Raw genomic sequence first — 17,089 nt, 5'->3', positions numbered from 1 at the left:
AAGAATAAATTTGACCACAGCCACTTACTTGATTATCCTGTTGGTTCAAATAGAACAGATTTGAGGTTCAGCTGGCTCCCAAGAAAAAAAGGAATTTATTTATTTGTCAATTTCCTAGGACAGGACCATGAAGTTTTAAAGGGCTATTGGAATGACAGTTGTTTGGTTGTAGTAAAATCATATGAAAATAAGAATCTATTTACAGATGACTTTGACTGCATTTGATATACCACTTTACTTTTGAAAACCTTAAAGTTACAATACTGTTCTTTCTTTTTTAACAATAATTCTTTATTTTTATTAATTTTTTTGTAGTTGTAGATGGACAGCATGCTTTTATTTTATTTGTTTCATTTTTATGTGGTGCTAAGGATCAAACCCAGTGCCTCACACATGCTAGGCAAGTGCTCTACCACTGAGCTATAGCTTAGCCCCCCAACAACACTGTTCTTTCTGATAGATATTTCCTGTGCAATTCTTTTAGCTACATGGCAATTAAACACAAATACAAAACACACACACACACACACACACACACACATCTCTAGCAAAACCTTCAAGCATTTCTAAGAAAATAAACACAATGTATTGTAACATGCTTGGATTATCTTCACAATACTCTGAAACTACATGGGACAGATTTTAAAGTTTATTATATATATTACAGTTTGTCTTGCAGACTGCTGACAAACCAAAGAAGAAGTATGCTCTTTACACATGTATTTTTATTTGAATGATGAATATGTGCTGATTCACTCATGCCCTCTTGCTCAATTTCATGGTGAACAATGGCCTACATCTATGTGAGGTTGAAGAAGTGAACTATAGTCCAAAATATATATTTTAGATAAACTCTACCAAATAAGGAAAAATAAACAATAATCTTTCCCTTGCTGGCATGAAATTTCAAACTGAAAAGATGAACAACTGGATACTCAATATATATTCGTTGATACTAATAAGAGGTTACAGTAAGAATCAGAAGGTAATTATTAGTTTAATGAAAAATAAACAAACAAAAAGATCTGTGATTACACTATTGTTATCTCACTATAAATATAACCTACAGAACTACAGATAGGGTAAGCATGTGTTCTTAAGAATGAATTTAACTGGCATCCTTAAAAAAAAAAAAAAAACTAACATAGTCCTGGATATTGGAAACATGAAATTTTTAGGGCTTCATGAAGACTAGTCTTAAAAAATTTATTAGGTTGATTGTTTTGAAAGGGTAAGCACTTTGGTTACATTTATAACAACATATTTATACATTTATAACAATTTAATGCTACAAAAGTAAGACATCCATGAAAGTTATCATTTGCTTTTATATATTTGCTTAAGGGATGATTTGTTCAAGTATCTCTGCCCACACAAAGAAAAGACTAAATGGAGGTAAAATAGAACCATACAAATTCAATTATGGAAAATGAAATTTAGGTCAGGTTTTTACTTGTTCACACAAGGGCTAAAATGTTACTTTGTATATAGGACATGCTTGTATCTGTGTATGTCCTTTATGAGACACAGAGTATATTTTTGAGGTTTTATTAATTATTGTTAACAATTAAAGGTACATAGATGTACAATTAGACTTGTAAATTATTTGAATCAAACTGGTTTCTATATAAATATATTACTTTGTATTGATTATGTGTGTGAGAGGAAAAAAAGAAAGAACAAAAATAAAAAATCTTAGAATTTTACTATAGTTGCAATGTAAAGGTAGATCCGACTTGTGAAAATAGAGTAAAAGATAAAATACATTACAAAATGTTTAATAGAAGAAAGAAAAGGAACATTAAAATATTAAAAATTACTAGTTTTAAACATTAATATAAAAAAAAACTAAACACTGCTGAGTCTACTAAGGTAATTTCAAGTAAGACAAAATAATAGTAAGGCTACTTTATTTAGAGAAAAATAAGAAAAAAAATGTTTTCAAAAAGTTTATTTTACTAACCTGACTTATTTTTCTTTGTTCTTGTATAGCTGTTTGAATTGCCTGGGATACTTTTTCTTGATCTTTTGCATGTTCTGTCTTCCATAATTCCCTTTCTTCAGCATGGGCTTTTTCCAAATTTTTTCGTTCTTCTTCTACTGCTTTCATAACTATCTCCTTCACTGCTTCTTTCTCAAGCTTCCAAACAAATAATGACCAAAACAAAAATATTTCCATGACTGACCTGGTTAACCCAAAACATAATTTGATCTTATACAGTTTAATTCTCGATTGCTATTTTTATTCTTATTAAACAGTTACATAAAATCATATTGTTCTTTTTTATTCCTACTTATTAAAATCCCTACTTATTTCCCAGGCATTTGTATACTTCAAAGAAGTCAAGCCTTTGTTTAGAGTAGCAGATTTCAAACTGGTCTTAAAACTCCTTAACTCAATAACTGAAAAGTTATTGAGTGTATCAAGAGGTTTTGTTTATGCTGGAGATATATCTATATATCTAGATATATATAGATATAGATATTGAAATTCATTTAAAATTAAAAACTACTGTTTCCAAAATTTAAAAAGTGAGAAGAATGTTGTTTGTAAACTTCTTTAATCTTTTTAATATCTGACTTAGTAGAAGACTGCTAGATTCTCCTACCTTCCTTCTGTATTAAATCTGTAATGATAGGTTTTGGTTAAAGTACATAAGGAAAATTCAGTCTTGTAAAAATAGATGGTTAAAAAGCCAGAGGGAGAAATATTTAGGTAGTTTAGGTAACTATAGATGTTCTTGATTATTTCATACCAGAATTTTTTCATACTGTTATATTACAATTATTTCTTATACTTTGAATGAATTCTTTATCAACACATGACTTTCAAATGTGTTATTTAAAAAATATTGATCGACACATTTCTTTATATATAACAGGAAAATAACATTTGTTAATATTATCTATCTAATCATAAAAGTCTTGAAGTACTGGAAAACAGATTCAAATTTTCCAGATTTTAATTTTAATTTTCACTACTTCACAGTCCATTTCAAAGTTAGAGCTTTCTATTTTGTTCTCTAATCCATGCTCTGGGAGTTTAGAACCTGGTCTTCTTTGTTATCCACACCAAACGTATGTTGATTTTATCTTCTCTTTCTAGAATTAGTCTATTTCCTTAATTTCCAATCTACTATTAGTCTATTTTTAACACTCTCTCTAACCCTGACTTTAGATGTACTCCATTAATTCCTTCCCTACTTCAAGCTTGTGCTTTCCCAAATTTTCCCCAAATTAATGTCATACTTGTGCTAAAAAAAATTCAACATGTCTTCCATATTTATGAAATCAAACTCAGTTCAGGATGCTAGCCACCCTTTAAAGGGACATTTCAAAAGTAATTTATTGTTTAAAAACTTCTATGACATGAACATACCATCTACATGTTCCCCGTAGTTTAATTAATTCCTCCTTGCCTTATTAGCATATAAGTAATATATTTTTTCTTAATGGGTTAAAATTCTTTATGACAAAATCAGTCATCTTTAGATTTGCAACCTTGGCATAGTAGTATGCACATGCACGTAAGAGTCATTCAGTATCTATTAACTAAATTTAATTTAAAATCCTAAACTTCAAAGTTAGTATTATAAACACATTTGTTAATATACATGTATATTAATATACATGTATATTAATATTAATATTAATATTAATATACATGTATATTAACCCACACAAACACCAATACATGCTCTGTATCCTACCAGGTGGATATTAGTGTTCTAACATATATGTTCATTTTAATATGTAATTAACAACATATACTTAAAAGCATTTTGGTGCCATCAGGATCTTATGTAATATGAATTTAACAAAAATGTAAAAAGTCATATCCTGAGTTTAAGAGGAAAGAAACATTTTTTGAATGAAACATTATAATAAGTAGACTTAAAGAATTAATGAATAGTTTTCAACTCCACTTATTTATAGAGAAAAGAAACCCATTATTACAGATGAAAATACCTTTGCAGCAGACACCAATGCCTCTTTATTTTTTTGCCTTTCTTCCTCCAAACATTTTTCTAGTATTTCCTGTAAATGATGATAGTGAGAAAGAACCTAAATGAATTATTTGAAGTAATAAAATACATTCTTTCCATACTCTGAGCACACTTAAAATATTACCTTCTGTTCTTGAGATTGCTGAATCAAAGCTTCCTTTATTTTTTCTTTAAAGAGATCTTTCTCTGTATCTAGCATTTCAAGGAGCCTCTGATGCTAAAAGGAAAAATAACTGAATTATGATTGTGACTCTGATACAGATAATATATCAAGAAGAAAAACAGCTGATAAAATTTATTTGCCCAGAAGCACTGAAGTAGTTACTAGAGGAAACAAGTGGAAATATGCTTAAAATGGAGGTGGAGGAACCCAAGACAGTGAATTCACCTTTCTGCAATCAGCCTAAATATATTTTTTAAACAACAAGTTCAGTAATCTAATTTAGGAAAAAATACTCTAAATTAGAAAGTTAATCAGAAAGTGATAAAATATCTTTTTCCAAAATTAAATTTGGAAGAATATTTCCCTAAAATGATTATTATCTTGTAGCAACAAAAGTGATCAGATTGTAACTGAGAAAAACTGTTTGCGTAATGAGCAACTATTATACTATATTATTTTTATTTCTAGTAAAGCACTGTTGAGAAGACTGAAAGATTTATTAATAGTTCTTGTCCCAAGATTTAACCAGTTTCACAAAATTAATCTATGAAGTCATCCCAACAATATGATGTCAACATTTGCAGGGTGGAAGTGCAGGGATTGAACTCAAGGGCACTTAACCACGGAGCCACATCCCCAGCCTTTTGTGTATTTTATTTACAGACAGAATCTCACTGAGTTGCTTAGTGCCTCACCACTGCTGAGGTTGGCTTTGAATTTGTGATCCTCCTGCCTCAGCCTGCAAAGCTGTTGGGATTTACAGGCGTGAGCAACCGCGTGCAGCCCAAGTATCTACTTTTATTATAATATGCTAATAAAAAAGCATAGAACTATTGGGCAGTTATCACGGACTAAGTGCTTGGAGTCTGAATACAGCTTTCTAAGAAAATTAGACTTATAGCCTTCAATATCTCGAATAAAGATAAGCCATATACTGTTCTGAATCAATGCTCTGATATAAATACAAAACTAAATATTGCTATTCACTTATATTTCTCATTAAGTTAATGCAGCAAATAAAATATTTTTTTCAGATTTTGTAGGTAGAAACATCAAAACACCCTTTAAACATAAACTCATTTTGATATTCCACATTTTAAAACAGATTTATGTCTTTCAAAGTTGTTTTGGTTTGAAACATTTAAAGCACTTTTTAACAGTGAATAAATAGTCCATGTCTATTTAAGATAGTCTGTTTTTCTTGTTTTTAATTGTAATGTTACTTTTCATTTAAGTTTTCAAGAGTAATAAAAATCACATGAAAGATGTGGTTTTTCCTTAAAAAGCAAATCTAAACTGTGATACAAATCATGACATGATTCTGAGAAATTACTACCATGTGAATTTGTAAAATGCAGCTGAAAAACAAATGAGTATTCGGTATAAGTAATAATACCTGAGACTTTAATTTTGTATTCTAAGTAGGTCTATATGCACAAAAAATTTCATAGGACCACAAATAATACTTAATCTATCTTAAACACACACATGAGAAAATGAACAGATATATCAGGAAAATAATTAAACTTAATATGAAAAATATGAATCTCATGAAATTAATAACAGTCAATTTAGGTTTATAGAGGGGATAATATAACAAATAGAACAAATAAAAATGCGGATGCTAATTCGGAATGGGAGGGGCACTAGGGAAGAACAGAGTTACCTTAGATTAGGTAGAGGAGAGTGAAGGGAGGAAAGGAAAGGGGACATAGGGATAGGAAGGTTATTAGAATGAAACAAAGTATCTATATCTATCTATCTATCTATCTATCTATCTATCTATATATATACTGCATGACCAATATGATTCTACAACATGTATAATCAGAAAAGTGAGAAATTATATCCCATCTATGTATGATATATCAAAGTGCTTAAATGATTCTGTCATATATAACTAATTAAAACAAAAAAGTTAAATCACTGAATCAAGACACAGAATGAAGCCTTCATCAAAAATAACTCTGAAATTAATTTTTCCTTAAAATAAAAAAATTTATTATGACAGCAAGGCACATTAATGCAGTCATTAAGTAATTAATTACAAGTGGGCCAAGTTTCCTCAGTCATCCAACAAGAACTAAATACAAAGAGGATACATTAGCTAAAATGACAATTTTTATAAAATTCATTTTGAATGACAATTCTTAATTCTGACACTATGCTATATAGAGGACAGCATTCAAGCCTGCTTGCACAAAAATAAACCCGAAATTATCATTTGAAACAAACATTCTACTTAAAATATGCCTGAAATGAATTAATGGATCTGCTTGGGAAAAAAAATACAATTAGGTTAGTGGCTTTTCTCATTCATTATTTTAAACACAAGGCACTGTTAAATAGTGCTTTACACAAAGTAGTACCACAAAACCCTTCCAAAAAACCTGCTATATTTGGGTAACTTGCCAGATTTTTAATGAATCATTTCAACAATACTCATATTCTATTTACATGTTACCAGAAGAGGTAATTATTTAGTAGCTAAAATTAGCTCCAGTACTTCATAGTTATTACCTATAATAACTAAAAGCTGCATGATATAAGTAGTATGTTAGGTAACACTTCACTTCCATTTGGTTATAATAACATATGTGCCTTTATTCTTTTTAGAGTACTATTAAACTAAGATATAAGTTCTGGTCTTTCTCATTCTTCCTCTCTTTTTACGCATGCGAGGAGGGGATAAAGGGTGGATTAGAAGAGTGGATATCATATTCATCTAGATTTAAAAATCAGTTTTTAGAAGATTTTAATATTTTGTGGGGATATTATATCTAGGTACAATGTAAGGAACTTTACAAATGTTATTAGTGAATGTTCACAATAACTTAGAAATGTGTTATTACTTATTATCAATTTTAAAATTAAGTTACAGCTACGTCAACTGCTTTGGTTCAAAGGACTAAGAAATGGTTAAGTTGTAACTCAGACTCAGGAAGAGCTGAATACAAAGAGCATGGGATTCTCTAGAAATCTGAGGACTCTCAGATCTCTACTCCATCACCATGAATTGTATCATTGACTTTTTGGATTAGTCATATAATCATACTACTTATCTAGCCTTAAAATTTATAGGAAAAAAAAAACTTTTCAAAAAACCCTGTAGTTATATTGAGATTATGGTGAGTGCCTCAACTCTATTTCCCACTCCCTCTCCCAGGTCAAGATACAGTAACAGAGACTGTTTAAAACTACAAACCTAGAAGGGAATGAGGAATCATTCGTTCTTGACAGATATACTTTTCGGAAAGTAAGAATGTAAGACATTTAGATAGCTGAGTTTCACCCACTATAATGCCAAGAAATACATAGCAATAAGTAATTTATTCAGCAGTTAACAAACAAGTTGACTTGTTTACAAAGATCATACATTCAGAGAAAGAGAATATTCTGTGGAAAAAAAACAGAGACTAATATCCAAGCCACAATTATAAACTCTGTCTTATACATTTCTGTAAGTGAATAAATGTATTCTTCAGTTTAATTTGTATTATGGAGATATATCTCTTAAGAGGCAGCATACTCTATCAGATTTATCATAGGCATTGAGACCAACTGACTGTTGTGTGGAGTTCACTCACCAGTTTTTTACTTACCAACAGTACAAGTTAATTTTTCTAAGTCTCCAGTTTTGTTTACTTTTTTTTTAATGTAATGATAGTAATGCCAACTTCATGGTATCATGAAAATTAAACTAAGTAATGTAAGTGATGTATCTGTCACTCAAAAATGTTAACTAGACTTCCCGTTGGATAGTTTACACAATTATGACAATTAAGTTCACTTATGAAAATAAGTGTTGTGCATATGAAGGAAAATATTAGTTTCTACTGAAAATAAAATGCCTCAGAAGGAATGTTCATATACTTTTGCAAAAAAAAAATATATATTTTTTTGTATAGAAAAACAAGTATCAAAGTATCTCTCCCTAACATATAATACATTAACTTTTATAGTACAGACCAATGTCAATCAAAGAAAAGCAGCAGTTTGGGCATTCTGTCTTGAAACCTCTATCTTGAAACTTTTCAAATTTTTATTTTATATCCATAAAAATTAGGATTACAATGTATTTTTTGTTTACAGTGTGACTGTTGTCTTTCATAGCTTTTATAACTATAATAGTGGGTAGGAAATAGTATCTCATGGTTTTTAATTGTATATCTCTAATGACTAAGGGTGTGATGCATCTTTTAAAATGCTATGGTATTTTCTGATACTATAGCAACAACTCTTGTAGTATCTGCACAAAAAGGGAAATCATTAGAGTGCTTTTGCAGCCTTTGTAAGGGACTGCAGGAAAAAGTGTATGGTTTGAAGTCTGTCTGTTGTCTGACTTCTGCCAGAAGTAGCAATGCCTTTCATTTCTGGGGCAGAGCTTATTTGGGTTATTTAATCACAATAAGTTAGAAATTATAAAGTATCAAGATAGAGCGTGGCCAAAAAGCTTTTCAATCCCTTTATTCTATCTAACATATAAACCATATCTGGAAATTGCCCTTATTTCTCTTACCTTCCATGTCAATATGAAGCTCTTTAAATATCTGGGCATTCCATCACCCCAGAAATGGTTTCCTTGGGGTGGCTGAGGAAGGGTTGATACTATTCCACCTTACTAGCTGACTAAGGTAGGGATGTTTTAAAAATTAACTGTTGCATACCTTAGAGCAGAAATTCAAAGCAAAGGCAACATCATAAAATTCATAAGGATAATTTTTAAAAATCTTATTCAAGACACCAAACTACAGGATTGTCTCTGTTCTTAATAGAGACATCAAAACATTTATAAACAAAGAAGAGATTCCAACAGATTTTTTAAATCTTACATGTTCTCTACACTTACAGTAGTTATTTTTTTATTTTTACCTGGGATTGAACTCAGGGACACTCAACCACTTAGGCACATCCCCAGTCCTATTTTGTATTTTATTTAGAGATAGGGTCTCACTGAGTTGGTTAGCACCTCACTTTTGCTGAGGCTGGCTTTGAAATCACAATCCTCCTGTCTCTTCCTCCTGAGCCACTGGGATTACAGGCATGCACCACCACACCCGGCCTACAGTAGTTATTATAACCTATTGCAATAAACTTTACAGACCATTACATTTAACTCCAGACCTTGCTTATATCTACTAATTCCTAGAGGACTTCAGATTCTATACAAAGGATATCTGGAGTTTCTAATGATAAATTCTTTATTTGTAGAGTTCCTAATAACATAGACTTTTCTCACAGGAGAGTTAAATTAAATTATACATATGAAAACATTTTACAAACTATTTCTACACAAATATAACCAAGTATATCTTGACTTTGCTATTTATAATTATGGTTTTCTCCAAAGTTAATAACCTGTAAGATACTATTTTGTTCTCTGCATTTTATACACTGTAGCTTTATGTTACTACCACTGGATAATTTTTCATTAGTACTACTGTATTTTACATTATACAGAAAGTAGATGAACCCAGTCATGATGAGGATTCAGCATATGAATCCAAGGAGATGTTGATCAAATGGTAAAATGTTTCAGTTATGGAGGATGAAGAAGTTCTGAAGATCTAATGTACAACATGTTGACTACAAGTTAATATTGTATATTTCATGATTGACATCTGCTAAGAGAGATCTTAAATATTCTCATGTTAAATTGAGCTAAAATTTGTTTTCACATGAAGGGACTGTCTTCTTAAATCACAGAAAATAGCTAACCTCCCTGTAAGCACTTAAAAATAAAATCCATTTTTGAGCATATCTCCCAAAATTTCTCTTCTCTAGATCAAATATTGCCACTTGCATTAGTGATTTTTCATGTGATCTGGTTTGAATTCCCTCAAAACCAGACATGTTTTACAAGATTTAGTGGAATAAAATGTTTCAAGCATATAGAAAGCAAACAAAATAAATAATGCAAATATCACTCATCTTCTAACAACTGTCAATAATCTACAAATATTTCATCATCAATAATGTCACCTATGGCATAACTGACAAGAATGATTTTAAGTCTTTGTCTTTAGCAATTTTTATATACATTAAAATATACAAATATTAACTACACAACCTTGAAAAAACCTTAGCTATGTACTTTGCTGCATGACACACATCTCTTATCACCATCTGTGTTGCCCAAGTAGCCTTCCCTAGAAGCAATAAGTCTTCAGATATTTTTCACATTTGTTTTGCAGATTTTTGAAATATCTATCTTTATTATCATAAAGTATAGATTATTTCATATATGGCTTCACTGGGTCTATAGAAAATTTGGAAGATTAATCTAAATAGTTAACAGTGTGTTATCAGTAACTGATTTATTTATATTACTGAACAGCATTCCTCTGTATGAATATATCATAATTTATTTACCCATTCTACTTATGATAGACATTTGGGTTGTTTGCAGTTTTGGCTGCTGTGAAAAAAAAGCAGTCATGTTTACTCTTTGACATGCACTTTCATTTCTTTTGCAAATAGGAAAGTGTATGTTTAAGTTTACAAGAAAATGCCAGATAGTTTTACAAAATGATTACAATACTAGGAATTATGAGAATTTCCATTGCTACCTATTCACCATTTGGCTATTTTAGTCTGTTTAATTTTAATAATTTTAACAGGCAGAACAAAGTCTGTCACTATGGTTTGAATGTGAATTTTTATAATGATGTGAAAATGTTAAATGTTTTATCATGTGCTTTTTGGTCATTCTTAAATTTTTCATGTTTTTGTCTTTTTCAAGTTTTTGTCAATATTTATTTCAGTTTCTCTTTTATTACTAATTTATAGATATTTTTGTATAATATAAATCATTGTCAAATATAAGTTTCATGAATAGTTGCCCTAGTTTGTGTACTGCCTTTCCACTTTTTAATTTTCATTTTTTATTCATTTATTTATTTATTTTTAAGAAATGGGGTCTAGTTATGTTGTCCAGGCTGGCCCCAAACTCCTGGGCTCAAGTGATCCTCCTGTTTTAGCTTCTTAAATAGCTGGGACTACTCACATGCCACCAGGTCTGGTCCTTTTTGCTTACTTTAGGATTTAGCTAGCAGAAATTTTCATCTTGATGAAACCTAACTTACCAAATTTTTATAATTATTGCTTCATTTGATATAAAATTATTGTCTAAATTTTGTTCTTTTTAAACTTAGTACTGTTTTAATAGAAATGCAAATGCAAAAGTATAGAACAACTTCATAGAGAATAGCAGTACACTATAATGACTGACCTACAGGAGTTTAAAAAAATAAATAAATAAATAAAGGGTGAACATGTCTACGTTGTGCTTAAAATATTTGATAATAATTAAAGATACATTCTTGTCTTCCACGTAACAAAAATTTTAAAAATAATAAAACTGTTTAAATAAAGATGTCCCAGGAACAATATATCTTTTCTGAAGTTTTTATTTTTAAAATTAGCATGTAATAATTGTACAAATTTTTAGAAAGTGCAGGAAAACACAGGCAAAAGGAATAGCATACATTATGTACATTCAGTTGGATAAAGAAATAAAAATAGTCTAGAAATGAAAACAATTTCTCAAATCCTACCTTACTGATCTCAGAGTTTAATGTCTGCCATTGGAACTTTATGATCTTCCATAATGAAACCCTAACATATTCTTTTTCTCAATCTACATCAGAAAACATTTCAACATTTTGATGGTCAACTTATTTTCTCCCGTATTTCTCTGCTATACCACCATTTTTCTATTTCTATAGATATTTAAAATATTCTCCATCAAAAGTGATTTCACGGGGGCTGAGGCTGTAGCTCAGTGGTGGAGTGCTTGCCTTGCAAGTGTGAGGCACTGGGTTCTATCCTCAGCACCATATAAAAATAAATAAAGATAGTGTCCATCTACAACTAAAAAATATTTTTTTAAAAAATTGATTTCATGGATCAAAGATTGATTGTAAGCTGTGTATTTTTAATGTAGAACCTTTATTAAGCTAATAAGAATTTTAAACCACTAAGCATAAAAGAATATACATGATTACCAGGTTTCTCTACAGAACATATTATATTTCTATGCTGGGAAATGTGGTTTGAGAACTGGTTTAAATAATTACTGTCTTGGTCTGGTTATTTATTATGTGACTTCAACTATTTTTAAATAATTACAAATATAAAGTTGATTGAAAGCTTATATGTAGTATTTACATTTACTCATAACAGAGGAATAAATAAAGATGAATTTTATATTTTTCTGATTTTAGATATAGAATATATCATGAAAAACCCAGTACAAAAACGCTGAATGTAAAATATAAAACATACCTTTAACTTATCTAGATCTTAAAACTAAGCCTCAAAGGATTATCAGAATTAAATTTCCAATGAAGATGATCTCACAAATATAAAAAACAAAATGCTTGAGGAAACAAGCTACCATGAGTGTGAGTCAGCACAAGTACAGAATCAGACCTTAAAACACAACAAATGGTCGAACTACCAGATACAAGGTATTTCTAAAAAGTACATTTAACATCTTTTCTTAAGCATCAAAAATATGAGTAAGAAATCAGATGCTACAAAAAATGAAGATGTATGCTTAGAAAAAAAGGAGAATATAAAATTTTAAAATATATTGGTTGACAAAAGGCCAGTGATTGATTTACACTTCAGTTTACAAAGAACAGAAATGTGTGGCCAGGAAGACAGATTCTGAACAGATTACACAGAATGCAGAACACAGACAAGAACTGAAAAACATACTAGAGAAGTATGACATATCAAAGTAGAGTTGGAAAAGAAAACAACAGGAAACAATGGGGCAGAAGAAATTTTTCCAGAAAGAAGAGGGACATGTATACTCAAACTAAAACACAATATGACATAAAAATAATAATTAAAAAATTTCTCACCAAATACATTAGCAAATCTCAAAGCAAAAGGAGTGTATTAACAGTCATGGAAAAATGGATTGATTATCTTAAAAAACAAAACCCCCTTATCACTAGTATTTACCCATAACTAAATATGAATTAAAACTACTGTATCAAAATAAGGAGGAAATAGATGTACTATCATAAAAAAAATTTAAGAAAGTTTTACAACAATATATCTTCACTGAAGGACTATTCAGTGCTACCTAATAACACTTTCAATTTCAATTTAGAAATCACATGAAAATGACACATAAAGAAGTTAAGACTAATGGCCCCCCTCCAAACAAAACATCTAACATATGGTCAAGTATGTACAAAGTTGATTACACAGAATGATAACAAGAAAGTTAAAACTGTGAAAATGAAGATAGGACAGGATTAAATAAAATCACTGGAGAGAAACAGCATCAATATCAGGAATGGAGTAACTGGTGTAAAAGCATTCTAAGGTTCTTATAAAATTCAGGAAAGTGATGAATTGGTTAACATTATATTTTAAGTTCAATATTTATAGTAAATTCTCTAATATAACTTCACAACTATCGATTTTAGCACACTTCTCACTAATGGAGCTGAAACAAAAATCAATGAGGATATACATAATCAGCAAAATATTCCCTAAGAGTAAAAAATTTGATATGTGACTTGAAACTTTGAATAAAAAAGAAAAAAATAATGAATTAACCAAAACGAAGGTAAAAAAGAAGAAAGTATTTTAAAAGCTAAAATTGAACAATAAAAATTTAAATACAAAAGTATTGTAAGAAATGTAAACTCCAGTTAAAAAAAACAGATTATTGACTTCCAGTTTCTGATGTAGACCATAAGAAGCTTAGTAGTTGCCACTATGTACTAACAACAAGTAAAATCCTAAAAAAAAAGAAAGAAAGAAAGAAAGAAAAAAAATGAAAAATCCACAACTATTCTTAGATTTAAGAAGTAAAGTCACAGGAAAAAGTCTAGCCCCAAAATTTAAAACACACCCAGGGAGAAACAAAGAAATCACAACTCACAAGAGTGGAAACTTCCAAATAGAAACTTTCTGGGGAAGAAAAATCCGAATTGAAATCAATGAACTGCTGGAGGCTCAATATGAATAAGTTGAAAGCTCTGCAGAGATTCAGTTACAGAGCAGTAATGTCTTGAGCTTCATCTACAAGAGCTCACAAGGTTCTAACACAATATCTCAGAAAAATCCCTTTATGCTTGCTTCCAGTCAATGGGAGAGCAAAAGGAATGATTTTGAATAGTCTATATTTTCACTCTCCTTAACAAAGTCAACCTTCGGAAATTTAAAGATATAATAGAGATTACGAGGTACTTACTCTCCTGACACAATGGAACTAAAATACAAAACAGTATAGCTCAACACAAAGATAGCTGAAAAATCTCAAGCTACTTGGAGATTAAATAACAGTTTGAAATAACATATGCGAAAAAGAAAACTATCTCTAGAAAAATTTTATAGATACTTTAAACTAGAAGAAAATTAAATTACAACTTACCAAAATTTGTGGGATGAATAAAAAGCAGCACTTAGAAGAAATGTTTAGCATTGAATATGGATATCGAAAAAAAAGAATCTAAAAATCAATAATCTTTCCTATTAGTTTGGATCCTCAGTGTTGACTAAAGGTGGGTGGCTTAAAGCTTTCTCTCCACAGGTGCTACTAAGAAGAGAGCTATGGGATCCTGCTCCCTCCCCTTTCTTTCCTTTGCTTCCTGGCTATGAGGTGAGCATTTATGCTCCTCCACTACACTCCACTATGAAGTGTTGCCTCACCATAGACAAAAACCAATGAGGTCAAATGATCATGGACAGAAACTCTAAAGCTGTGGGTCAGAAATTAACCTTTTTTCTTTATAAGTTGATTATTTTAAGTGTGTTTGCTCTAGTTTTGAAAAGCTAGCATATCTACCATAAGAAACAAGAAAAGGAGAAGCTAAGTAAGTTCAAAGGTGAAAAAATGAAAATAAAAACAAAAATCAATGAAAGTGAAAATCAGCAAAACCCAAAGCTAATTATTTGAAAATATTAATAAAAATCAATAAGAATCTATCCAGGATAACCAAGAAAAAAAGCGAGGACGTTAATTATTAACAACAGAAATTAAAGAAGCTACAGAAGAAGCTATCACTCAGAAGCTATAGATATTCAAAGGAAAACAATACTAAGAAAACAAAATCTATGTAGACAAACTGGATAACCTAGAAAAGGTGAACCCATTCTTGGAAAAGACACAATCTGCCAAAATTCACCAAAGAAGAAACAGACAATATGAGTAGTCCTATATCTTTTTGAAAAATTAATCAATAATTAATAATCTTTCAAAACAAAAAGCACCAGATTTGGTTTGGTTTGGTAAATTCTAACAAACATTTATGGAAGAATATTTAACAATTCACTATGATCTATTTTTAGAAGATAAAAGCTGAGGGAATAGTTCTTAGCTCATTCTATAAGGCCAAAATTATCATAATAACGAAATCAACTGGGACATTATAAAAAAAGAAAATCTCAGACTGGTATCACTCAGGAACACAGATTCAAAATCCTCAACATATTAGCAAATCAAATCTAACAAAGTATAAATAGAATTATTCATGACACAAAGTAGAATTTATATTAGGTATGTAAGTCTGGTTTAACATTCAAAAATCACATTTTTATCAACAGAGTAAAATCACATGCAGACAAAGCATGTGACAAAATCCAACATGTATTCATGATAAATTCTCTCATCAAACTCGGAAAAACGGAAAACTTTCTCAATCTGATATCGAGCATTCACAAAAAATCTACAGCTAACATCATTAAGTTTTTCTATCAGGATCAACAACAAAGAAAGCATGTCATTTTTACTACTATTTTTCAATGTCATACTGGAAGTTCTAGATGATGCACTAAAATAAAGAAACAATAATACTAACAATAAAATAAAACCTATACAGTTTGGGAAGAAAGAAGTAAACCTTTGTTCACAGAAGATGAAAATCACAGTTTCAATGTAATCCCAAACAAAATCCTAGGAAATTATTTTGTGGAAAATGATAAACTAATTCTAAAGTTTATGCAGAGAAGGAAAGGCTCAGAATAGTCAACAAAACACTGAAGAACAACAAAGTTGGTGGACTGGTCCTACCTCACTTTAATACTTCCTATAAAGCTATGTTTATCAAGACATTGTGATGCCAGAAAGTGAATACACAAATAGATCAACAACAGAGAAGGGAGGAGCCAAAAACAGACACATGACAGTCAACTGGCATTTGAAAAGGAGTAAAGGCAATACAATAAAGAAAACAGTCTTTTGAAAAATGGCGCTACCCAAGTGGACATTCACATGCAAAAAAAAAAAAAAAAAAAGTCTCTAGATCCAGCACTTCACAAAAGCAAATGCAAAATGTTAGATCCAAATGTTAAAACACATTATAAAATTAGTATAAGATAATATATGTGAGAAATATATAACTTTGAGTTTGGTGATCAGTTTTTATACATAAAGAATACTGAAGTTGCAATTCATGAAAAATAACAGATAAACTGAACTTCATTCAAAATTAAAAGCTTCTGCTCTGTAAAAGATGTCAGAAAAATAAGATTGCTGTCAATTAGAGAATATATTTGAAAGAGATACTTCTGATAAAGCACTGTTATGCAAAATATACAAAAGCTCTAAAACTCAACAATTTAAAAAATAAAAATTAGTAAAAAAAACTTTAATAAAAAGCTTGCCAAAGAAGATATCTAGATTGCTAATAAGTATATGAGGATGAAAACATATGTCTTGAGAATTAAAATGACAAGATACCAGAATAAAACTATCGAAATTGCAAAAATCCAGAATACTGACATCAAATTCTGGTGAGATATGGAATAAGAGAAACACACATTCATTGCTGGTGGTATGAAAAATGATATAGCCACTTTGACAGAAAGTTAGGCAGGGTCTTAGAAATCCAAAGGTAATTTTGACATACTATCCAACATTGATTAAACTGCCTTGTATTTAAACAAATAA

At 30.1% G+C, this 17,089-nt stretch overlaps 1 protein-coding gene across 5 annotated transcripts in view; it reads right to left on the bottom strand.

Annotated features, from left to right (window-relative positions):
- The window catches only part of Ccdc91 (coiled-coil domain containing 91), a 416,145-nt gene that overhangs the window by 198,500 nt on the left and 200,556 nt on the right, over positions 1 to 17,089 (bottom strand). For all 5 annotated transcript variants that reach the window (XM_048802484.1, XM_048802482.1, XM_048802483.1 and 2 more), the window contains exons 9-11: positions 4,132 to 4,224; positions 3,970 to 4,038; positions 1,964 to 2,140 (exon numbers count right to left, since the gene is read on the bottom strand). In XM_048802484.1, the coding sequence (XP_048658441.1) occupies positions 1,964 to 2,140; positions 3,970 to 4,038; positions 4,132 to 4,224 (339 nt within the window). The remainder of the gene's footprint in view (positions 1 to 1,963; positions 2,141 to 3,969; positions 4,039 to 4,131; positions 4,225 to 17,089) is intronic.

The sequence above is a fragment of the Marmota marmota genome, unplaced genomic scaffold (genome assembly GCF_001458135.2).
Source record: "Marmota marmota marmota unplaced genomic scaffold, marMar, whole genome shotgun sequence".
In the NCBI taxonomy this organism is placed as follows: domain Eukaryota; kingdom Metazoa; phylum Chordata; class Mammalia; order Rodentia; family Sciuridae; genus Marmota; species Marmota marmota.
Note: the sequence above shows the minus strand (reverse complement) of the source record. Positions and strands in the feature narration are given on the sequence as shown.